This window comes from Momordica charantia, assembly GCF_013281855.1.
Source record: "Momordica charantia cultivar OHB3-1 chromosome 9 unlocalized genomic scaffold, Mcharantia_2.0 BLBB01000009.1, whole genome shotgun sequence".
NCBI classification, from domain to species: Eukaryota; Viridiplantae; Streptophyta; class Magnoliopsida; order Cucurbitales; family Cucurbitaceae; genus Momordica; species Momordica charantia.
Window position 1 is genome coordinate 28,857,113 of NW_028275167.1, and position 24,609 is coordinate 28,881,721.

General features: G+C 36.0%; 3 protein-coding genes across 5 annotated transcripts; all 3 read left to right on the forward strand.

Moving 5' to 3' along the window:
- The first annotated feature begins 1,902 nt into the window (after nt 1-1,902).
- Nucleotides 1,903-5,468, forward strand: LOC111018678 (Protein phosphatase 2C family protein). Its single transcript, XM_022294876.2, has 8 exons — nt 1,903-2,740; nt 3,202-3,373; nt 3,507-3,660; nt 3,743-3,806; nt 3,904-4,011; nt 4,102-4,227; nt 4,340-4,569; nt 4,893-5,468. Exons 1-8 carry the CDS (start codon nt 2,516-2,518, stop codon nt 5,116-5,118), a joined length of 1,305 nt encoding a protein of 434 aa, XP_022150568.1. The 5' UTR covers nt 1,903-2,515; the 3' UTR covers nt 5,119-5,468.
- A 3,924-nt stretch (nt 5,469-9,392) lies between these two features.
- LOC148209298 (leucine-rich repeat transmembrane protein kinase family protein) lies at nt 9,393-12,353 on the forward strand. The gene is made up of 2 exons (XM_088118112.1): nt 9,393-10,884; nt 11,467-12,353. The coding sequence occupies exons 1-2, from the start codon at nt 9,540-9,542 to the stop codon at nt 12,138-12,140; spliced, it is 2,019 nt and encodes a 672-aa protein (XP_087974238.1). The 5' UTR covers nt 9,393-9,539; the 3' UTR covers nt 12,141-12,353.
- Nucleotides 12,354-16,109: 3,756 nt separating this feature from the next.
- LOC111018696 (zinc finger protein BRUTUS) lies at nt 16,110-23,655 on the forward strand. Of its 3 annotated transcripts, XM_022294907.2 has the most exons (15): nt 16,110-16,546; nt 16,896-17,105; nt 17,586-17,780; nt 17,864-18,041; nt 18,144-18,234; nt 18,627-18,852; nt 19,545-19,713; nt 19,839-21,050; nt 21,234-21,408; nt 21,497-21,718; nt 21,790-21,927; nt 22,491-22,725; nt 22,832-22,891; nt 22,981-23,052; nt 23,166-23,655. In XM_022294907.2, exons 1-15 carry the CDS (start codon nt 16,247-16,249, stop codon nt 23,301-23,303), a joined length of 3,621 nt encoding a protein of 1,206 aa, XP_022150599.1. In that variant the 5' UTR covers nt 16,110-16,246; the 3' UTR covers nt 23,304-23,655. The 3 variants fall into 3 exon arrangements, with proteins under 3 accessions (XP_022150599.1, XP_022150598.1, XP_022150600.1); XM_022294906.2 differs by having other exon boundaries at nt 17,864-18,234; XM_022294908.2 differs by lacking the exon at nt 16,110-16,546 and having other exon boundaries at nt 16,911-17,105; nt 17,716-17,780; nt 17,864-18,234.
- Nucleotides 23,656-24,609: the final 954 nt, after the last annotated feature.

Genomic DNA, 24,609 nt, shown 5'->3' on the forward strand with positions numbered 1-24,609 from the left:
TTCAATTAGGTTATAAGAAAAATATATTAAATTTTGTTAACAAAAATCGTGTATTTCATTGTCAGTTGAAAAGAAATAGATTTTGTTAATTTTGGGTCTAATTTAAATATGTTAGATGGGTTAACACGAATTCAAATTACATATTTATGCGTTTAAATGGGTGAATAGATTAATAATTTGACGAATTCACTTTGTTTACATTAATAATATAAGTGAAAATTTTTTAATACACTCGATAAATTTGAGAATTTCAAAAAATTAAGAACACTAAGCTCAGAATTACTCAAATGATTAAGGATTATTGTGTGATATTTTGCGTTAAACTTAGTTCTCATTTTGTGAAATTTTAAATTAAAAAAATGTTGTTATGTGGGTGATTAGAGCCAAAAAAGCATGAGTGGCAGTGGCACGTGCCGCAGCAAAGTCCTTGAGATTTCCACATCATTGTCATGCGATCACAGAAAAACATGCAAACTTTTCATCACACGTGTCAGCTTTTTACTGTTTTTAAATAACGTACCATGCAAAAAATAAACTTTTTTCTTGAACGTTTTGAAAAAAATTGGAACTAATTATGCAAAAAACAATTAAGTAATAGTTATAATAATACTTTAAATTGTAATTACATAATAATGAATAATAAATTTAAATTTAAAGGGATCATCATTCTGTCAACTATTTCTACCTCCACTCCACGTGCAAGAGGCAAAGAGGTCAGATACCAAAAAGGGAAAAAGAGGGAAAAAAAATCAGTTTTTTCTTTAAAAGAAATATTATTTCCAGCTAGAGATAATATTTTGTGTAAACAATGATGGCGCTTAAATTAAAAAATAAATGTACAATTTTGCTTCAACATAAGGTATATAAGAGCTTAAAAACAAAAACAAATTAAAAAAATGCTTTTTTTCTCAATATTTTTATTAAGTAAATGATTTATTTCCTTAATAATTTAGTTTTTCTAATTTTAAATAGATAACAATTAAGTTCTTAACAATTTAATTATTGCAGTTTAAAAGTATAAAGGACAATATCATTACAATTTAAATTTCAAGAATTAAATAAATACCTCAATTAAATGAAGTACGTAACCAAAAGTATTTTTTAATCCGAGAAAAATAATTGGAACCATGCCCAAAAGAGCAGAAAGATCTAAAGTAAATTTGCAACAAATTAAAATATTGTCCTAAAAACTAATTAAAATATTAAAAGTTAAAGTTAATCAATTCAAAGAAAATTAATTTAATGGTCTGAATTTTCACCCCTTACTTTTGTAAAAATGGAAATGTATATTATAAATTGTTCGTAATTTACAATCAAATCAATCAATATCAGAGATGTTATTAACATTAACATTATTCGATTCTCTCTCTCTATCTCTCTCTCTTTTTTAGTAGGAAGAAAACAATTAGTGGAATCTATTTGATATAACAAAACCACTGTTTCAAAAGTAGATGGCATAATTAAAGATATTAAGAATATTTCTGCAGTGCTCAAATAATGTTGTACCCAGTTTTATTTAATCAAATGATTGAATGAACAAATATTCATCAATATTTTGATTCGAATATTAAAACTATTGCCAAACGTCATGGATTCCATTGGCATTGATTTCATTCAACCACTGTGTTTCTTTCTGATAAAACTAACCCTGTAAAATTTTAAAGGTGACGTCTCTGGATTGGAAGAACAATCACCAAATCAAATGAATTTGAACTTTTTATTTACTGGGTATTTGAGTATTTTCTTCTGTGGAACAGTTCTAATCAAATGCCGACTTTAATTTCTTGGATGAGGAAAGGGAGACTTTTGGATGAGAGAGAAATGTTTCTATTGCTTTTACAGCAAAGCCACTTTCTCCGTCACTTTCCCAGTTCAGATATATAAAAATTATAATGGTTCCAAGCTTTTGCGAACCATTTTAAGTACCTGGAAAATCTCCAAATTCCCCCACCCTACAAAGGCCAAAGGGTACTGAGTCGGTTTGGTGAGGGAAATTGTCGAGAAGCTGACCTGGGTTCTTCTGTTCTGCTCAAAATCCCCGATTGTTTTTATTATAATGGAGTATCTTTGTGGGGATCTCTTCCATTTCTATAGAATTTCCAGGTTCTAGACTTATTTTATCTTTTACAGTTCATTCCTCGTCATCGGTACGCGTTTCCCTTTTCCTTTCCGTGTTGATTTCTCTCTTCTTCTTCCTTCCCCTTCTTTTGTGGGGTTTCTTAGCTTGCTGTCTCAATCAGATCTGCCCTTGACTTCTCGCGACACACCGCGAGACATTCTGGTCTGTAGTTCCCATTTTTCTAATCTTTGTCCTCTGCTTGTTTCCTCTCAAAATTCCCCACAAACCCCGTTAAACAAATTTCCTGTGTAGTTGAGGAATCTGAACTTGAACTCACTTGGGTATTACGACTTGAGCGAATTTGGGTCTGTTGTATTCTAGTGGGAGCGTCGATTTGGATCAAAATCTTGGGTCCGAAGAGCCGAGGGGAGGAGTTTCTTGTGGTGTCTGTGATCAATGGCTTCCAGAGAAGGGAGGCGTCATAATCATCATCATCATCATCACAATCTGGTGCCTCTTGCTGCTTTGATCAGTAAAGAGGTGAGGAGTGAGAGGTTGGAGAAACCCACTATAAGATATGGGAATGCAGCGCAGTCTAAAAAGGGAGAAGATTATTTTCTCATGAAAACTGATTGTCAGCGAGTTCCTGGGAACCCTTCATCCACTTTCTCTGTATTCGCTGTGAGTTCTCTCCCTCTGTTTCTTGTTTTTTATGACTTCAATTTCATGGAAGTCTCTGTATCTGCTATTACGAAGCCATCACCCAAGCAACTGGCTCGTTTGCTCTTTTAAGGAAAGTCTTGGAGCTGACGTTTTTTGTTTAGATTGCTCTTGTTCTGATGTGATCGAACGGTCGTTTCCCGAACTGTAAAAGGTCCATTGGATTTTGCAAGTGGGTTCTGGAGATTTTTCCTCTATCCTAGTTTCATATCTCAAGTTTTATTGGTGGTAGCTGATCTTAAGAGATGTAGTTTGTAAGCCAGGGAAACTTTTTCAAATCACCTCTTCTGATGGATGTTCCAAAGATTTACATAATCTTATAGATGGGTATCTTTTGGGCGTTGAAATTAGGATTTTCTCTTGTTCTTCCTGTTGCTATGTAGTTCTACATGGTTTTCACTATTTGCTTCTAACGCCTTCAGATATTTGATGGACACAATGGAAATGCTGCAGCAATTTTCACGAGGGAACATTTGTTGAGCCATGTCTTGAGCGCGATTCCCCGTGGTCTCGGGCAGGAGGAGTGGCTTCAAGCGCTGCCACGAGCGTTGGTTGCTGGATTTGTGAAGACAGACAAGGAGTTCCAGAGCAGAGGTGTGGAATCGTTCACAGCCCTCAACGATTGGCGATAGTTTACTCTCTTTTCAATTGCATCTCTAGTTAGTAGATACTTTCTACCGTCTGATCTATATTCATTCTTTGATGCACATGTTGCTGTTTTTTACAGGCGAAACTTCTGGAACTACAGCTACGTTTGTAATCATCGATAGATGGACAGTGACAGTAGCGTCGGTTGGAGATTCCCGATGCATTTTAGATACTCAGGGTGGTGCTGTATCTGCTTTGACGGTTGATCATAGACTTGAAGAGAATGTTGAGGAGTAGGTGTCCTTTTCAAATCCAATGATATCCTTTTCCCATTGCATCGTGCTAACTGGCTGATTTGTTTTCGGGTTAATGCAGGAGGGAACGTGTAACTGCAAGTGGTGGGGAAATCGGAAGATTGAGCATTGTCGGTGGCGCTGAGGTGAAGCAATCTTAGCTGTTAGCCAAATATAAGCATCCTATAAGTTCAAAGAACATTGTTTAATTTCTGTAGTGTACTATTTGCTTGATTGTTACAGATTGGCCCCCTCCGTTGTTGGCCCGGAGGCTTATGCCTTTCTCGGTCTATTGGAGACATGGATGTGGGGGAGTTTATAGTTCCAATTCCATTTGTGAAACAAGTGAAGGTATTGATACAATTCTGATTTGTAACGTACTCTGTTCTGATTATGGTAATACCATTTTCAACGTCTCTAATTTACGTATTTGTTGAAAAGTTATCGAATGCTGGTGGGAGGCTTATAATTGCTTCCGATGGCATCTGGGATGCGCTATCATCAGATATGGCTGCAAAGTCTTGCCGTGGACTGCCTGCAGAGCTTGCTGCTAGGCAAGTTGTGAAGGTAATTCAAGCGACCTTCGTCTCGACATTTCGGTGGTTGATAGTTTCATTTCCCAGTTTATCTTTACGTCGTTATTCTACGGTTTGAAGTTTCCTTTCGATGATATCTACAGGAAGCTTTAAGAACAAGAGGCTTGAAGGATGATACGACCTGCATAGTAGTTGACATAATTCCTCCTGATAATTCAGCACAGTCTTCTCCTCCTCCAAAGAAACAAAGCGTACTGAAATCGCTATTATTCAGAAAAAAGTCCCACAGTTCTAATAAGCTATCAAAGAGGCTATCAGCTATCGGTCTCGTGGAAGAATTATTCGAAGACGGGTCCGCCATGCTGGCTGAAAGGTTGGTCTCTTTCCTTTCTGGGTTTTGTTTATCTATTCTTCTTGTTACAATTTACAATTCAAATGTGCACTACAAATATAAATAGAGATGAGCTAGAACTATCATAAGATCAATCCATTGAAGTTAGTCAATCATTACACAACATGGACTACTCTTGAGTTTGTAGAGGCATTGTCAAAAAAATAGAATCCTACTAGAAAATCGCAGAAACTGAAAAGGTTTCGGGATAATTTCGGTTCGATTAACGTATCACTTGACCTAGTTTGGTTGCTAAATTTGGTTTATGCTTGAATTAGAAATATGAATTTGAAGTGATGTTGCAGGCTTGGAACTGTGGAATTGAGTGGATCTGGACATGGCACACCCAGTCTATTTACTTGTGCTGTATGTCAAGTAGATCTTGCTCCCAGTGAGGGCATCTCTGTTCATGCTGGTTCCATCTTCTCCACCAGCTCAAAGCCATGGCAAGGCCCTTTCCTCTGCGCCGATTGTCGAAACAAGAAGGACGCCATGGAGGGAAAACGTCCCAGCGGAGTGAGAGTGGCATAGATTACTTCATTTTTATCAACTCCTAGATTCTTTCTCTTCTTTCGATCCACTTTCGATGGGGCGCGTTACGACTATAATGTTATGCAAAGTGCTGTAAGATGAAAGTTAAGGAGTAGCCATAATAAGGTAAGGAGAGATGAAGTTGGTAGGAGCCATAAAGTAAATAGCTAATTAATGAAGCTAAGCTAAAGCTAATGTTGAAAATGAGACTTCACTAATCCAGAAATTGAAATTTGTCTGTATATTAGAAAGCTCATTTTTTTTTTTTTTTGTTTACTTGTTTCTTCTGAATCAAAGTTCATCATCTGCCATCTGCCTATAATATAATAGGGTGAGACACTTTTTTTTCTTATGATATTCAATGATATAATTTATTTATTTAATGCAACAATTTTTGTTTCAATGTAATTTTTTTGAAGTTGGGCCGTGATATGGGCCACTGTTTTAAGAAAGCAGGCTGATTACTGGACCAAACCAAGCATGGGTTTGGGCCCAATTAAAAGGTGTTGGAACCAACTCAGTTTGAAGTGATTTGAGGAACCAGTACTTTGTTCACTTGAATGTATGCTCCTATCGTATGCATTTCTGTATTCCATGTTTTTTTTTTGGGACCTGATTTGTACTTCTCTCTCTTTTTATATCCGTGTATCCGGATCAGTTTGCATGTACCTCGACTAATAACGGGCTAACTGTCTGATCTTACTATATTTGATTGATAAGGGAACTTGTAGGATATTAAATCTTAGGTAGGTGGCCATCACGATTTTTACTTTATCGGCTTCTAAGGTGAGACATTTTTCCTAAAGTTCAGCTTATCTTATTGCATTTGCAATTGACATGATGTTACGTATAAATGTTACGCGATGTTGAAACCGACAATAATTATTAACTTATTTGAGTCATTAAGTAATGTTACACCATTTACTCACTCCCCCTTTTTTCACCTTTTTCCAAACCGATAGTGCAGATAAGAGAGCCATAGAAATGTGTGGCTTTTGGGTGACGATGAAGCATGATATAATATGCACTTTATGGTGTGTGTGCCCCAAAATAATTGTAAACTTGGAAATTCGATTCGGTAACATTCTCGTTTCTATCTTTTTATTTTTAATTAAAAAAAAATTGCATTGGTTCAACACTCATAAATTCAAGGATCGTCAAAGAAGCTTGTTTTGATTGTTTCCAAAATTTCAACGTAACCAAATGAGCTCTGAAAAACCAAAACGTTGCCCATAAATAGTGGTTATTGATTTTACAATTATTAAACTGAAGGCTCCAAAGTTTTAAAGGGAAAAAACTTTTACTTTTTGAATGATGTAACATCATCTATCTGCATCTGCCTTGGTAAATGCACTCCCAGTCTTTTTCTGGGAAATTATTGAACTCCATTTTCTCTCCTCCTTTCGTTAATTTCGTAATTTGGTGTTTTATCTTGTTTCCAACAAGTTGGTTAAAGTAAACAAATTACCTTTTGACTTACTTTATGTGAAACCAAGAAATGGGGTCAGCGGTTTTTACTCCAACTAACCCCTTTCCAATTGGAAGCAGTTTAAGAGTTGCTTTCACCGGCTTAAAATAGCATATATGGTTGTTATCTGATCTCTTGTTTGTTTCTCATTCTTTGGATTTTGGAAACAATCATTTCTCCTTTCTTATTCCTATTTCCAATTTTATCCTACTTGAATTTTTAGATGTTGAAATCATGCAATACATTTTTCTTCATTAAAATAAAAAAACATGAACGTTACTAAACTAACCCTAAGGTACCTATTATCATAGATCGACGGTTTTTGATCTCCACCTTTGTATGCAATTATTGAACTCAAAAAGAAAAAAATAGTAATTAGACGAGATATTTAATTTTTTTTTTTAACAAATTCATAATGTAGCTTGGAATATGTGTAATGATATAATGTACGTGAACATGCATTCGAGTTACATAGGTTAGGGATGAGTATATGATAAGTAAATATTAAGGGGCAAAATCATATAATAATAACCAAAATAATTGTGTTTTCCCACTTAAAGTTTAGGGACCAAAATGAAATAAATTTGAGAGTGGAAGGCATGGGAGAAAAAACTAAATGGGATGAGTAAACGGAATAAAAATCTGAGAGGGTGAAACATTAATGGGAAATGAAATTAATTATTAGTGGATAATTAAGAGTGGATTAAGATTAGAAGAGGAAATAATAATGAAATAAATAAAGGACTGTAATTGCAGAAGGAAAAACATGGATACAATGGTCAATGATTATGGCTTGATATTTAAAATTGAGGAAATTAGAAAAGGGAGGATATGACAAAATGAGTATACAATATAAATATAATTTTTATATGAAGAAAGAAAAGGGCATCATCGGCAGAAAGCAAAAGCGAAAAAGCAAAAGTGGGGAGAAAAGGCTATTCAACTGTGCAGCTTCCGAAGAATACTTGTCCCATAAACCATTTCTTTTGACCATCTTGACCCTCTGCCATGGTTTAAATTTGTTTGCAATAATGACTGCATTTCTAATTTAATTACAGTTTAAATAATATTTAATTACTTCAACTTTCGATTTTGGTTTATCGAGATCTCTTATTCGAATTCGTAACTTTTTAATTGGAGGTATATGTCAATTACTACTGAGTTATGCTCTTTTGGTTTTATCTTTAAGCTTTTAATCTTTTAAGTAAGGCGTGGACATTTAATTGTTAAAGAATGTTGTCCAACGGAATCCAATTTGCTAATATAATAGTTTAATTAGAAAGGTTTAATTATTTACCCGTATTTTATAACTAAATATTATTATGATTATATAAACAAAGGTTAATGGTAACAGTTGAAATAATTTAATGCTGCGTAATAATGAATAATACGAAAATAGCGAATAAAATTAAAGGCATAACGTGGAAAATAGCGATGTTCCATGTGGCAAAGGAAGTGGTTGCATTAAATAAAAAAAGAAAGAAAAAAAAAAAGTAGTGGTGGAATCCTGTGCAGCTTCTGCATCCTCAAACGCTGCGTATCACGTGAGACTCTGCACGCGCGTCAGAGGCTCGTGTGATGTACGGATGATCAGCCATTTCTTATGATTGCGGAGCGTGCTTTCCACGTTCCCCACAAATGCCTTCGCCTTAGGCTCCACTTTAAAATTAGTTCTCAGACCCCAAATGGAATCAGCTTTTAATCATCTTCCACGTGTCACCGTTTTCCGTCTCTTTCGGGAAAGTTATATCAATTAATAATTCTTTTTCCTTTTTCTAATATTAACCTCCCATATATTAATATGTGATTGGAAGTTGGAACCTAAAGCTTAGAAATGGAGAAAGTTTTTTTTAATCTCGATTTAGTTTAAATTAAAATCTTCATCTCCACCTATTCCAACTTTTTGTACACAACAATTTTAATGAAATGCCGGGGTTTTCTACACAACAATAATGAATGTAATTTCTAAATTGGAGAAACGATTGTATTTTGTGTCTTTATCCTCAAAGACTTCTTAAAATGTCGTCTCCGTCTCATAATTTTAATGAAATTCCTCTCATTTTCTTTGAAAAATCAAGGCATCTATTTATATATTTGAATTATGAAAAAGAAAAAGTCTATGTAATGAATGATAGAAAGGGAGATACATGTGACGGTACTCCGCAAATATTATTTATTTGGAATAATTATTTAGGAGAATCCAATTTTATTTATTTATTTTATATCTCATAAATAAAAAATTTTATTTTGTTTTTTTAGGATATTAAATTTTCGTCGACTGTCAATATTTTCAAGACATTGACATGTGTTTATGGACTCGACACCAACACGAGAGATAAATATGAAAAATTAAACAAAATATCACTAATATAAATATAATATTAATATTATTAGAAAAATAGAAAAATTATATTAAACAGATGTATGTTTGTAAAAATATAATTAGTTGTTGTTTTTTTTTTAAATGTTGATTCTTGGTCCTCTCATTTGCATTTGCATTTATAAAATTAAGAAATTAGCATTTTTCTGGACATAGATATTTAAAACTATTTGACGAAATTAGAAATATCATATGACCACACAGTCACGCTTGATCTATTATCTTCCCCGTTTAACACAATCACTTTGATCCAACGGTAATTTTCTCGGAGGGGGTGTTGTTGTCTTTTCGCATAATTGTTATCTTCCAGTTAATACAGTACACGTTACAAGCTTTTTCAGTTCCTAATACTCGAATGGTCCGCCTCAATCACCAGTAAAAAAAAAGAAAATGATTTATTGCAATGTTGCCCCTTTACTTTTCATTAATTACACCACTGTCACTTCCATTTCCGCTACCCTTCTTCCTCGCGCAGTCGCTACTTACAACGCCGTCATTTTCCTCTACTTCTAAAACCCTTTCTCTCCCGATTCACGTCTTCATCCTCTCTCTCTGTTTTCTTGCAGAGCAACAATGGCGGCGTCTTCTCTGCTGGCGCATTTAGCTTTTTGTGTCTGTTTACTCCATTTTGTGCGTCTTTCTTCTTCTTCGAACCCGGATTTGGATGCTTTAATGGCGTTCAAAGCGGCGTCTGATAAAGGGAATAAGCTTACCAGTTGGAACTCCACCTCTAATCCATGCTCCTGGAATGGCGTCTCGTGCCTCAGAAACAGAGTTTCACGGCTGGTTCTTGAGAACCTTGATCTTACGGGCTCTTTCGGACCTCTTAATGGTTTGACTGAGCTACGGGTGCTGAGCCTCAAGAGGAACCGTCTCTCCGGTCCCATTCCCGATCTCTCCAACTTCAAAGCTCTGAAACTCGTGTTCCTCTCGTACAATGAATTTTCCGGCGGCTTCCCGGCTTCTTTGCTGTCTCTTGTCCGGCTTTACCGCCTCGATCTCTCTCACAATAACTTGACCGGAGAGATTCCGGCTTCTGTCAACCGTTTGACTCATCTTCTCACTCTCCGGCTCGAAGATAACCGGTTTTCCGGTCCGATTATCGGACTGAACCTGCCGAATCTTCAGGACTTCAACGTTTCGGGTAACCACTTCTCCGGCGCAATACCTAAATCCTTGTCGACATTTCCCGAGTCTTCTTTCGGCCAGAACAAGGGTTTATGTGGATCTCCTCTTCAGAGTTGCAAGAGCATTATCAGTAACCCGACTGAACCCGGATCCGAAGGAGCAATCGCCTCGCCCATAACACCGCCCCCGAACCTCACAGTTTCATCGTCTCCCACTTCGCTTCCTGGAATTACGCCTACAGCGAAGCCGGAAAATCACCGCCACAACGGCACCGGGAAGATAGGTTCTCTGGCCCTAATCGCCATAATTCTCGGCGACATTTTGGTGTTGGCCATCGTCTCCCTTCTACTCTACTGTTATTTCTGGAAAAACTCCAATGACAAATCCCGAGACGGGAAAGGCTCGAAGCTTCTGGAGAGCGAGAAGATGGTTTACTCGTCTAGTCCGTACCCGGCCCAGGCGGGAACAGAGAGGGGGCGGATGGTGTTCTTCGAGGGAGTCAAGAAGTTCGAGCTCGAAGATTTGCTTCGAGCCTCCGCGGAAATGCTCGGAAAAGGTGGGTTCGGGACTTCGTACAAGGCCATTCTCGACGACGGCAATGTCGTGGCGGTGAAACGGCTGAAGGATGCGCAGGTTGGAGGGAAACGAGAGTTCGAGCAGCACATGGAAGTGTTGGGAAGGCTGAGACATGGGAACATCGTAAGCCTCAGAGCTTACTATTTCGCCAGAGAGGAGAAGTTATTGGTTTATGATTACATGCCCAATGGCAGTTTGTTTTGGCTTCTTCACGGTATGCAAAATTGCAACAAATAATGCCCCTTTCATTTTCTGCTTGTTTTCGAGAAACTGGGGTTTCATTTCATTTAGTTCTCTCTTTGGGTTTCTCTCCATCTTCCAATTTAATTTTCAGCCCGTTTTTGTTGATGTTCTGAGATCCCTGTTACCTCCATTGTTGAGTGAAGGTCCAAGAGACATGGATTCTTTTTTTAGGCTTAATAATTTTGTGGGAGGAACTGGGCACTGGGCAGGGTCAATTTCCAGACAAGAGAGCAATAGTATGGCCGTACAAAAATTGTCGCAGTTGTGGCAGCTATCTGCGATTTGGAAATGGGGATTTTTACTGTTCACAGATGACACAACAGACTGTTTCGCCACTGTCCAAAGAATCCTATGCCCTACCGAATAAATAATTCTGTCTTTACTTTAATTTAAATTGTTTGATTTCGTTTGTTTTCATGAAAAAGACCCAAAAGTAGAGGATAGAGATAACCCCTCATCCCCATTGCCCGGAAGTGGCACTGTTTCTGGTTTCTTGCGGTGGTGGCCATTTGTGGAGTATTTATGTGTGTTTTTTTTTTTGGGTGTTTGACAGGGAACAGAGGCCCAGGACGGACGCCATTGGACTGGACGACGAGGTTGAAGATCGCCGCCGGCGCGGCGAGAGGTGTGGCGTTTATTCACAACTCCTGCAAGTCCCTGAGGCTGGCCCATGGCAATGTTAAATCCACCAACGTCCTTCTGGACCAATCGGGAAACCCCCGGGTCTCCGATTTCGGGCTCTCCCTTTTCACACCGCCGTCCACTCCTCGATCCAACGGCTACCGGGCGCCGGAGTGCGGCGAGGGCCGGAAACTGAGCCAGAAGTCCGACGTGTACTCATTTGGGGTTCTCCTCCTGGAGCTGCTGACCGGAAAGTGCCCTTCCGTCGTGGAGAATGGAGGGCCGGGGGGCGGTGGATACGGCGGCGTGTTGGATTTACCCCGGTGGGTCCAGTCGGTGGTGAGGGAGGAGTGGACGGCGGAGGTTTTTGATTTGGAGCTGATGAGATACAAAGACATTGAGGAGGAAATGGTGGGGCTTCTGCAGATTGCCCTGGCCTGTACTTCGGCTTCGCCGGATCAACGGCCGAAGATGAGCCAGGTGGTGAAGATGATCGACGAGCTTCGTGGGGTGGAGGTGTCTCCGTGCCACGACGGCTCCGACTCGGTGACGGAGTCGCCGTCGGTGTCGGAGGGCACATGCGGCGGAGGAGCCAGCAGTCAGTAGTAGTAGTGTGTGTACATTCATTTTTATTGGTTTTATTTCATCACTGCCTTTTTTGTTTTAGTTTTATTTATGCTTCCATTTCTAGGCATAAGGGTATTTAGAAATATGTTTGTGTTTTTTGGAGCATCCATTTAAATATTTTAGAATAAGATTCTCTAAAATGTGACGGTGAATATTAAAATAGAAATGTTAATCAATATTCTTGATGCAGTATCTAAAATCTTTTCAACAGACACTATCACAACACTGGGAAATTATAACGTGGACATGTTTCTATGTTTGATTACATATGTGGCCTATGTTGATGTTTAGTTTTGGATGTTTGTGGTAACAGGTATTCTCATATAGAATTTTTAGATGGACATTCTGACCACGGATAGCTATGTAAGTGGATATGAGTTTATCTCGGAACTGACATTAGTCTCTTTATTGTACTAAAAAATTTTTACCTTTGGGCTAGTCCTTAAAATGTTATACATATTTATTTTTTCCTCTTCTTTTTTCTCATCAATTTCTATTAATTGTTAAATATATGGTGTTGAGTAAATATTATTCTAGCTATGCATCATTGAAAATATTTAACCATATAGTTTTTTTTTTTAATAAAATCTACAAGTTCTACCTTTTATTGATTTGAAGAAAACATAAATTGAATAATTATACATAATGAGAATGAAGCACTAAGTTTAGGTGAAATGGTAGGAGAAAAATGAAAGAAGGTTTGATAAATTTATGTGTCTACCTTATAACCCAGTTGGTGGCTGACCTATTTACTTTTGGGCTAAATAAGGGATGGGCCTGACCTCCTCTCTCTTACAGGATGGTAATTCCAACTTTAGCCTATTAGAGAATACACTAAATAAATTATATTCAGATTGATATTTCTCTTAATAATCGAACAAAATTTTTCCATCCCACTTGCAATGCACAGCTAAAAATTTTGGGGGACTCTCCATCGAAAATTCGTGGGGATCGGTTTCCGATGGGAAAATTTTCCCCATTTCTTTTTTGATGTTTTAAATTATTTGTCAATAAATAATTTTTTAAATAAATTTTTATTTAATTACTTAATTTCTAATGTATAACTATCTAAATATATATATATTAGGGAGGTGGGTAGAGAAGAATACCTGATTTTTTAGTACATGTATAATTAAAGAGGATAATATAATTATTTTAGTCTGTATGCATATATATATAAATACATTTTCTCCTAGTACTTTTACTAAAGTAATAATTTAATTCACGAAAAACTTTAGATTTAGTCATTGTACTCTCAAAATAGTAACAATTTAGTCCCAAAGACTTTAGTATGCAATAATTTTTGTTTATGTAGTTTTAAATTTGTAACAATCTTGTCATGACCTTAAGAAATCACATCAAAATTAAGTGTCGATTCTTATCATATAATAATTTAGTCTTTTTAATTTATAAACATATTTGATCCTTCGTTGGTTTACGATAGAGACTCTTTAAATTATAGGGACTAATTGCTACATGGTATAAGGATTAAATCGTTACAAACTAAAGTTGAAGGCTAAATCATTATACAAGGTCCAAAAATATTTTTTAACCATATTATATTGGTTTAAATATTTTTTTTATCCATGTAATTTTCATTCTTTTGCTCATTTTCATCCTATTACTTTCAAACTATTCCTTTTATTTCATGTACTTTAAAAGAAGGGATTATTTTGGCCTTCATTTTCATTCTTATCTAATTTATTTTAGTCAAAATTTTAGCATGACACTTCACCCACCAAACTTCTTAAAATGCAACAACAAATATGTATTAAAAGATCTTCATTGTGTAACAAATTTGTTTTAAAATTTTGCAAATAGGGATAAAGATAGTCACTTTTTAAAAGTACACGGACCAAAACCACGACGATTTGAAAATATATGAACTAAAACAAAAAAAAAAGTTAAAAGTACAAAATAAAGAATTTAAAATATAATAATGATGGAAATAAACAAAAGTTCATTATAAAAAAAAAAGTTAAAAATATATGGAACAAAATAATATTTAAATCTATTATATTTAATTTCAAAGTGTCTCTATTCGTGCATTGACCCGACAAGAAAAGGTTCGTATGGCATTGTAATATAATAATTTAAACTCACACATTAGCTTAAAATCAATGTACCGATAACTTATGTTATACTATACCTTTTATTGTGCCTTAATCAACAATTCTTTATTAAATAAAATCAGATTCTGTCCATCTAAATCCTTCTACTCCTAAATGCGTTCATTTTTTAATATCACATTATGTGTTCTACCAGATTGTTTAATTAAGGTATAATGAAATTGAAAATCTTTAGAATATGATTTGTCTAGTCACTGCTCACCGACTAGGGAGATACGACCTAATAAAAAAATAAAAAATACTAAATAATTCATTAATTTTGTTTAGTTGTGGGATGGAGATCTATATCTCTAACATTTTAGTAATGATATATATCGACCATTGTTATTCACTAATTATCATCACTCTCCTTTTTGTTAGAAAATAAAATAAAAAATGGTATAGACAAATTTTCCCAAATAACACATACATATTTAAAATCTTATGATTAATGATTCTCTCCTTTTAAAATGTAATAATAATCCGTCCATATAATGTATATGGTAGAATCATTGATATTGTCCGTTTTGAACATATAACCTCGTAACTTTACTTTTCCTTTCGCTCAAGGCCTTGTATCATCAATGAAGATAATTGTCCTAATCTATATATCATAGATCACTTCATTACCTAATCAACGTGAGACTTTGTTTCCACACTTTGCAACCCCAATAATTTTAACCCTCCAAAATCAACGAATAAAGTTAAAAATTCTTGATGGGAAAGAACATTTTCAAACCTGTTGTCACAATCAAATTAAAATAAAAAAAAAGGCAAGTAATTTCAATTTTTTTCCAATAACAATTTCGACGCAATATTACACTATTACATATTTTTAAAAAAATAAGTTTGTATGAAAAATTTGTGTTATAACTCTGCAACCGAAAACAGAACGACTGCTTCTTAGAAGTAGAAATATCAAAATAAAAATTTTAAAATTGCATAAGTCAAACTAGAATATTAAAAAAAGAAAAGAAAAGAAAAGTGATGGAAAAAATTGAAAGAAGTGGGGGCATGCCAATCCACACAGAATGGGAATCTGAAAAAAGGGCGCGGGCGCAGAAGCATGAAGCGTGCTGGGCGCACCATTAGCGCCATCCTCCCTACTTTCTCGTGCGTGCCCATTGCCCAACCGCGCACCGCCGCCGCCACCAGTTACCAAACTAAACCGACTGCGGCACCGCCCCTCCCTCCATTTCCGATGTGTCGTCTTCCATTTTTCCAAGCACAACTCCATATAGTCCTTAATGGCCACTACGTAGGATTCAGCGAACAGCTAGCCTCCTAAATGTAAATATTTTGTCGTCTTTTTTGAGCTCGGTGGAAGCTTACGTGGACAAAGCCCCAACCCAAGTTCGTGCTCCACACGCTATATTCCTTTATCCACCCACCTAAAATCAGCATGCCACATTCTTAAATCTTAAATATATGCTAACCCAACCTTACAAGTATTAAACCAATTAAATTAATTCCGTGAACCAATATCCGCATCAATTAGGAGAGTACTTATCCGACCTAAAATTATTCAAAATCAAGCACGCTTAATTTTAGAATTCTGATAGAACGATAAAAAAGAAAGTATAGATAGTAACTATCCCTTATTTATAAACTTTTCTTTAATTATCTCCTACTTAGAAATTTTCTAATATTACGGGAGTATTATACTCCTTTCTGGTTATACGATAAATAAAAAAAAATTGATTCTTTTTAATACATTGCTGACGTGGCACTAATAAATAGAAGGTATTTACGTAGTAGCAGAAATTTTAAATTTTTAAGAAGAGGTGAGGTCAGTGGTTGACACGTAGGCCACCAGGAACGAGCGAACTCCGATTTCGTTCATCTGCTACAAAACGAACGAACAAACCGCGCGATATTCGAAACCCAAACCGGATCAAAAAAGTTGCTAACGATTGAATTATACAACTCAAACCATAGCTTTTGGATGTTGCCTCTCAGAAACGGAATCACTTCTTCATGTTAACAGCGTTTACGCCCATTCCCAATAGTGACGCTGGTGGAGCCGTCGCCGCCATGGCTGCTGCTGCCCCGGTGAACTCGTCTTCCCAATCATGTTCCACAATCGTCGCCTTGGAATCTCCTATTCTCATTTTCGTTTTCTTCCACAAGGCTATTCGAGCTGAGCTTGATCACCTCCATCGTGACGCCATGGATTTTGCTACCAGCCAGGAAAGCGGTCGCGATATTGGGCCATTGTTGCAGCGATACCACTTCCTTCGTGCTGTTTATAAGCATCACTGTAACGCCGAGGACGAGGTTTTTCCTCTTCTTTTCTTTTTGGTGAATGCACGTCTCGACTTACTCAGTTTTCTTAAGCTTTCTGGAAATAAACTGATGAACAAACCAACTGCTACTGCTCTTTTATTAGACTGAACGAAAATCATCTAGCACCACTTGACAAATTTGATCAAGTTGAGTGGAGTTTTTGGTGGAATTGGTGAAAAATGGGAGACGTGATTGTGTTTGGCACCACCTAAATGCGCAACTTGATTTCTGTTTGGAAACTGTACTATAAGTAATTTTGCTGTTTCCAAGGCTAACAGCTAAATTTTTATTTCCTTGGCACTGTTCTAAGAAATTCTTTGGAACGCATTGGAAATTGTAGGTCATCTTCCCGGCTCTAGATCTTCGTGTGAAAAATGTTGCCAGTACTTATTTCCTTGAACATGAAGGGGAGAGTGTTCTGTTTTGCCAATTGCTTGAGCTTCTAAATTCAAATGCGTTGGAGGAAGGAAGCTATAAGAGGGAGCTGTCATCTTGTGCCAGAGCTCTTCAAATATCAATATGCCAGCATATGTTCAAGGAAGAGGAACAGGTACTTCGTACCTTGTTTGACGTTACTGTTTGGTAGCTTTAACTCGTCTTAATCCTAGGTATTCTGATTGGACGTTATGATAGTCTTTACTTATTTGCTGAAGCACATGACTGCCCCCATTGTGATATGCTGAAAGGATATAAGAAAAAGAATTTTGGAAGGAGGAGCTAAAAATTTGGAGGGTAAAAAGCCCAACTCTTCTAGATCGTCAAGTGTTTGATATTTACATTTAGTGAGAATGTTGTGTGCCTGGTCACATGAATATACGATGGATGCAAAATAAAAAGTTACAAAGCTCTACGATACAATAGACATGTTTTTCAACGTATAAGAAGAAGAAAATCTCAATGTCAGGGCCGATCTCATAGTGAGAATCTTGTACATACGACTATAAAGATTGCTAGACAAGTAATCTGAAATTTAACTCAGTATTCATTCAAGTATCCCAGCTTAAAATTGTGAGCTCCTTTGCATGTGCAGGTCTTCCCGTTACTTATTAAGGAGTTTTCTTTTGAAGAACAGGCATCATTAGTATGGAAATTTCTTTGTAGTATACCTATTAATATGCTGGAAGTCTTTCTTCCTTGGCTTTCTTCCTCTATATCTCCAGATGAACATCAGATTATGTGCAAGTGCTTGAGCAAAATTATTCCCGAGCAAAAGCTGCTTCAAAAGGCCAGTGTATCTTCTAGTTTAATATCATTTCAATGGAAATTTTCAAATAAATGGGAGCTAATTTTAATTTATTTGAAGTGAAGGTAATATTTTCCTGGATGGAAGATGCAAGAACGTCTAATGTCAATCAAAGTTTTTATGACGCCAATTTAGAATTTGAATGCCTAGGCTCTCAGGCCCATGATCTTATATGTATGCCAGAGAAGGGGAACGACACTTCTGAATCTTCCAGAAATGGGAAAAGGAAATACGTGGAGCAAAGTAATTTCACCTATTCTACTGTTTCAGTTGCTTGTCCAATCAATGAAATATTACATTGGCATAATGCTATAAAAAAAGAACTAAATAGCATAGCTGAAGCAGCTAGAGACCTCCGATTGTCTCCTGATTTTTCTGAGTTGTCTGCACTCAAGGAGAGGCTACAGTTTATAGCAGAAGTCTGCATCTTCCACTGGTATTAATTTCAGGCTCTGCTTTTCTAGCTTAATTAAATCTAACTCTGTTTAACGATGCATTTATTTTGATAAATCATCTTCATGGATATAATCAGCCTTTACAACAAATAATTTCCTAGTTTTTTTCCCTCCATTTTTCACAGATCGCTTGGTACATGTGTTTTGTACTCTTAAAGATTGGTTGATTATTCAAATGAAGAGAGTGGCAATGGAGTTTCGAGTTTCAGCAGTTTTTTTTTTTTTTTTTTTTGTTGTTGCATACATTGCCGTGATGATTGCATAACATTTTTTCTATAGCAAATAAACAGAATATCTTCTTCTAATATAATAAAGATAAACACAATAAATGCCAATATTTTAAAAGTGATTGCCATCTTTCTTTCGGGTGCAGCATTGCTGAGGATAAAGTTATATTTCCTGCTGTAGATGCTGAACTATCTTTTGCTGATCAGCATGCAGAAGAAGAGATTCAATTTGATAAGCTTAGGCACTTGATAGAAAGTATCCAAGCTGACAGAGATAAATATTCTTCTGATGAAATTCATAACAAGTTAAGTTCTCATGCTGATCAAATTATCAAGACCATCCATAAGCACTTTCATGATGAGGAAATGCATGTGAGTGGCAGTTCCCTGTAACTATATCACAGCTTTCCTCGTTACTTGCTGGTATATTATATGTCCTATTTTTGTATTTTTATTCTGTTGACGATTGAAGGTAGGTTTTGTTCTGGGAATAAAGTTGGTTAGGTAGTTTGTCTCTCTCTGATAGATTTTATCTTTATATTGCTCACTTCTTTTAAACCTATCGTGTCTCTTTGTTGATGTATCTCATTTTAACTTTATTAGAAACCTTAATAATAAATAATAAAATATTTCTTTGAACCCTTCAACCTCTTTTGTTGGAAGAAAGGTTCATTTGAAAATTTACTCCTAAATTGAACATTTGGAGTGGTGATTTTTCTAGTAACTCCAATTTCAATGGCATCTTTATGACCTCTTCGCTTTGCTTTTCACAAGCAAAGGTTCCAAAGAGGGTCCAAGTTTTTGACTTTTGTGCTCCTAGAATCTTTATTGGTCGTTTTAAGTGAGAAGTTTCAGAATTTTCCTTTTACCTTTTCATCAATGTGCACTATTAGGTGTCTTATTTTGCTCTATCTGATTTTATCTATTTTGAGACTTTTTTTTACTATGATTCTGTACACTCATTTATCTTGATATTATTAAAAAAAAAAAAAAAATTTGCCCGGTTGTTTCTACTATTTTCTTGATGAACGGAGCCTTCTAACTAAATAAAATTGGACATTTAGGTTCTTCCACTTGCTCGGAAGCATTTTGGCCCCCAAAGGCAGCGAGAACTTCTGTATCACAGCTTAGGCATAATGCCCTTGAAATGGATAGAGCGCGTCTTGCCTTGGTTAGTAGAAACACTTAGTGAAGAAGAAGCAAGATCTTTTCTTCAGAATATGCAAATGGCAGGTTAAGTTTTGACTCTTAAGATTATGATATACATTGTTTCTTGGTCAAACTTTATCATTAATCAAGTCATCAGCATATTAATCCATTGCTACTAGAGTCTTAATTACAAGCACTTTATTTCACAGCTCCAGAGTCGGATCATGCACTCGTTACCCTATTTTCTGGTTGGGCATGCAAAGGCCATCCAAGGAGCATTTGTTTTTCTGCAAGTGCTATTAGCTATTCTACTGCAAGGATATTGACTGGAGATGAAGAAGTATGCTGCTCCTTTTCTTCTGCTAATGAAAAACCTTCATGCAATCAGGCAACTGAGTATCCCATGCCATCCAACTGTGGAAAGGCAGTATGGCATGGTGACCTAAATGGGTGTCTTCCTTTGAAAAATCCGAGCAAAAAACTTCAATTCGCTCGTATGAAACACTCTGCTTGTGTCCCTGGGCTAGGAGTGGATGACAATAATCTAGGAATGAGGTCTCTGGCAGCAGCAAAATCACTGCGTTCTATGTGTTTTGGTTCTGATGCTCCTTCTCTCAACTCCAGTCTTTTTAGTATGGAAAACGATCCAATCTCTTGCGAAAGTGATTCTAAGTCACGACCTATTGATAACATATTTAAATTTCACAAAGCAATAAGTAAAGACTTGGAGTATTTGGATAATGAATCTGCGAATCTTGGTGATTGCGATGATAGTTTCTTTAGGCAATTTTGTGGTAGGTTTCATCTGTTGTGGGGTCTATATAAAGCTCATAGTAATGCAGAGGATGAGATAGTATTTCCTGAATTAGAATCAAAAGAAACACTTCATAATGTGAGCCACTCTTATATATTAGACCACAAACAGGAGGAAGAGCTATTTGAAGGTATTTCTACCGCACTTTCTAAGCTAACAAACCTTCGCAGAGACTTGAATCGTAAGAAAAAACATAACGGTCAAAATTGGATGAAGTCTCATACCTCTGATATAAATGATACTGTGAGAATGAATATTGAGCTGGCAACAAAGCTCCAGGGCATGTGCAGATCAATTAGAGTGACACTTGACCAACATATTTTCCGTGAGGAATCGGAACTGTGGCCATTGTTCCATACATATTTTTCTGTGGAAGAACAGGATAAAATTGTTGGTAGAATAATTGGTACTACAGGTGCTGAGGTTCTTCAATCAATGTTGCCTTGGGTAACTTCTGCACTTACTCAGGAGGAGCAAAATAAGATGATGGATACATTGAAGCAGACAACCAGAAATACAATGTTCAGTGACTGGCTAAATGAATGGTGGGAAGGACCTCCTGAAACATCTCCACATTATATGGAATCTGTCAGTCATATATCTGGAGGTTTGTGTCGAGCAGATGTCAGTCTCACACTCTACCTCTATAAGTCAAATTATTATTTCTAGAACAAATTATTTTTGGCTTACTAGAAAGTCAATTATTGCCTAATATAACACAGAGATATTATAATTATTTTATCTTAAAAAGAAAGATATTATTATTATTATTTTCAATTTCACTTTTCAGGTTCTGATTCCTATGGCATCTGTGATACAAAGAATGATTCAGTCTTCAAGCCTGGATGGAAAGAGATTTTTAGGATGAACGAAAATGAACTTGAATCGGAAATAAGAAAGGTTGCCCAGGATCCAACCATTGACCCTAGAAGAAAAGATTATCTTATCCAAAACTTGATGACCAGGTTGTTATACTTTACGAACTTTACCTAAACATATAAATTAATATGCAATTTACTATTCTATTCTTATTGTTTAATGGGGTTATATTAGTCGCTGGATAGCTTCTCAGCAGATGCTACCTCAAGCAACTACTGGTGAAAACTCAGATGCAACAGAACTGATTGCAAGTGCCCCATCATTTCGTGATCCTCAGAAACAGATTTTTGGGTGTGAGCATTATAAAAGAAATTGTAAACTGCTTGCAACTTGTTGTGGCAAGTTGTTTACTTGTAGTTTCTGTCATGATAAAGTCAGCGATCATAAAATGGACAGGTAGTTACCTCTTATTTGCTTGATTGTTTGAATATCCCAAGATGTAGTTAAAATATCTTATTCGTTTACAGGAAGGCTTCAACTGAAATGATGTGTATGCGCTGCCTCAAATTTCAGCCTATTGGATCTGTTTGCACGACACCATCCTGTGGTGGTCTCTCAATGGCAAAATACTACTGTAGTATTTGCAAACTTTTTGATGATGAAAGGTGCACATTTGCCATAGCACTCTCATTACCATGCTTCTTATTGAGTTACAAGATTATAATGTGCATCGTGGGTGTGAAGGGGAAAATAAAGAGGAATCTAATCGATACCTAAATTAGTTAAATTGAACTATGGGTTCTGAATTTTGTAGATGATACTTTGTTATCATTTTGCTTATATATGGATGGTATATCAATTTTTATTAAATATATTTTTTATAGGTTTTCCGAATACCTGTTACTATTAAGATGCATGATTTTATTCTTCATTGATCGTATTTTGAGATTTGATAACAGATAAATGATTATTTAGTGTTTACTTTCTGAACCTGAACTTTGTCAGCATATACTCAAATGAGCAGAGAAGTGCAATGTGTTTTTGTTATTTCCGTGTTTTGTTCCTTGCTTGTAGGTTTTTAAAGATTACAAGGCATATTATTAGCTTCTACCATTTCTCATTTAGATCTCTCTTTCTCACACAATATCCGAGATGGAAAAATAATACATTTTAGTTGTTGGATTACTTCCTGGTTTTTTCTTTGATATTTCTTCATTTGTTATTTCAGGGAAGTCTATCATTGTCCTTTCTGCAATATATGTCGTCTTGGGAAGGGACTTGGTACTGATTTTTTTCATTGTATGACATGCAATTGTTGTTTGGCAATGAAGTTGGTTGATCACAAGTGCCAAGAGAGGAGCCTAGAAACAGATTGCCCTATCTGCTGTGATTTTTTGTTCACATCCAGTGAAAGTGTTAGAGCTCTCCCTTGCGGCCATTTCATGCACTCAGCTTGTTTCCAGGTCCCCTTGTTGGATTATTTGCTTTGGTTCTGAGTTTTTCAGTAAAATGTCAACTTGAGAAACTATTTCAGTGGATAGCTTTACATTGTATCGTTACATCATGCAGGCTTACACTTGTAGCCACTACATATGTCCAATATGTAGCAAGTCCTTAGGAGATATGACGGTATGGATGAATAATATGATCTGAATAATATGAAGTCAGTGAGATGCATCAGTTAGCATTGATAACAATATGAATTTTATGTTATTCAGGTATACTTCGGCATGCTCGATGCATTACTTGCATTGGAGGTACTCCCTGAAGAATACAGGGAACGCTGTCAGGTAAACGTCACTTTCTTGCTTACCTTCTTTAAAGTCATTACTTCACTTTCTTGCTTACCTGTTAAAGATCCCATGCTCACTAAACTTCTAATCACCGACTGACTATTTCTCAGGATATATTGTGCAATGACTGCTCCAAGAAGGCGAAAGCGCGCTTCCATTGGCTGTACCATAAATGTGAATTTTGTGCATCTTATAATACCAAGGTGATTAAGGTTAGCTCAGATTCCTGCTCCTCAACATTGAATTAGTAAGCTCCAGTGCCTCTGGCTGTCTACTTGTTCGTGTAAGTGCACCCTTAAAATTGGCATTTTGGTCGTTGCATATAGTAATGGTCGTTTTAACTTTTGAGAATAAAAACTTTAGGTATCAATATGGAAAGAAAATGTAAATTCAAATACGTCACAACTAAGGTGTTTGGGAAACTCAGTGCCTTGCTGCTCATTCTAGTCTAACAGCGTCGGTTACCATTAGGATCTTGAAAATGGGAAAGGATTTGAGGAATTATGTTTGAGAGTGAAATGGCTAAATGTATATTTTTGGTTCTGATTGACAGGACTATTGTCTCTTAATCATAAGTAGAATCCTTCCCTCTTTCTTTCATGGCTATTGTTTTTTCTTTTTGTGACAATCTTACTTCCATTCCCACCTTTATTTTGGTGGTGATTAAGAATTCATAATACATATAATTAGGAAAAATGCTGGTTGCTTATTTTCTTTGGACAATAGCTAAGACTGTTTCTAATGATGAATATTTTGCCATCAAGACAATTATTTGGTTTAATAATTAACATTACTTTACAAGCTTTGCAGAAAGAGAAGGCTTCTATAACTTTCCCTTTTTGTGAAATAAAGAACCGATGAGATGAGCAGCTACTTTTTCAAAAAAGTAAAGCTTGTTACTTGCCTTTCCTTCATTGCTTTAAGTTTACATTTAAAAATGAAGGCTTTGGTTCTTCTATATTTGAAATTCTCAATTCATTGCACTATTTGGAGTAACTCTCATAAACAATTAGGGGCTATTTAAAAAATGACAATTTTCTATATGAACTATACTGTTCCTTGTTTTTAATATAACATGTGGGGTGGGGAGATTCGAATTCACGACCTTCTGTTGGACCTAAATACTTTAATCCGCTGAACTATGCTTAAACTGGCTGATTATACCTTTTCATAATCTATCAAAATAGCGAAATGTATTAAAACAGTAAGCATTTATTTATAGTTGTACCGTGCTATTGGGTTATTTATTGCAATTTGCACAGGAGTAGCATTTTATCAAAGTCTTGTATTAACTTTAGTAGGTCAAAATCTTCTGATTTCATGAAAGAAAAATAAAAATAAAGGTCCAATTTTGAAATTTGTCAACCTCACAAGTCACAACTTTTAAAGATACTAATAATCGTGATAGGTTTGAGTTTTTCGCTGTATTTGAATTATAATACTATAATCTGTTGCACTTCATATATCAATTAGAAATTAGTTATAGCAAAGAAAAACGAGTATAAAAGATTTATATGGTCAAGATAAATTATTTAATATAGTTGACACAATATA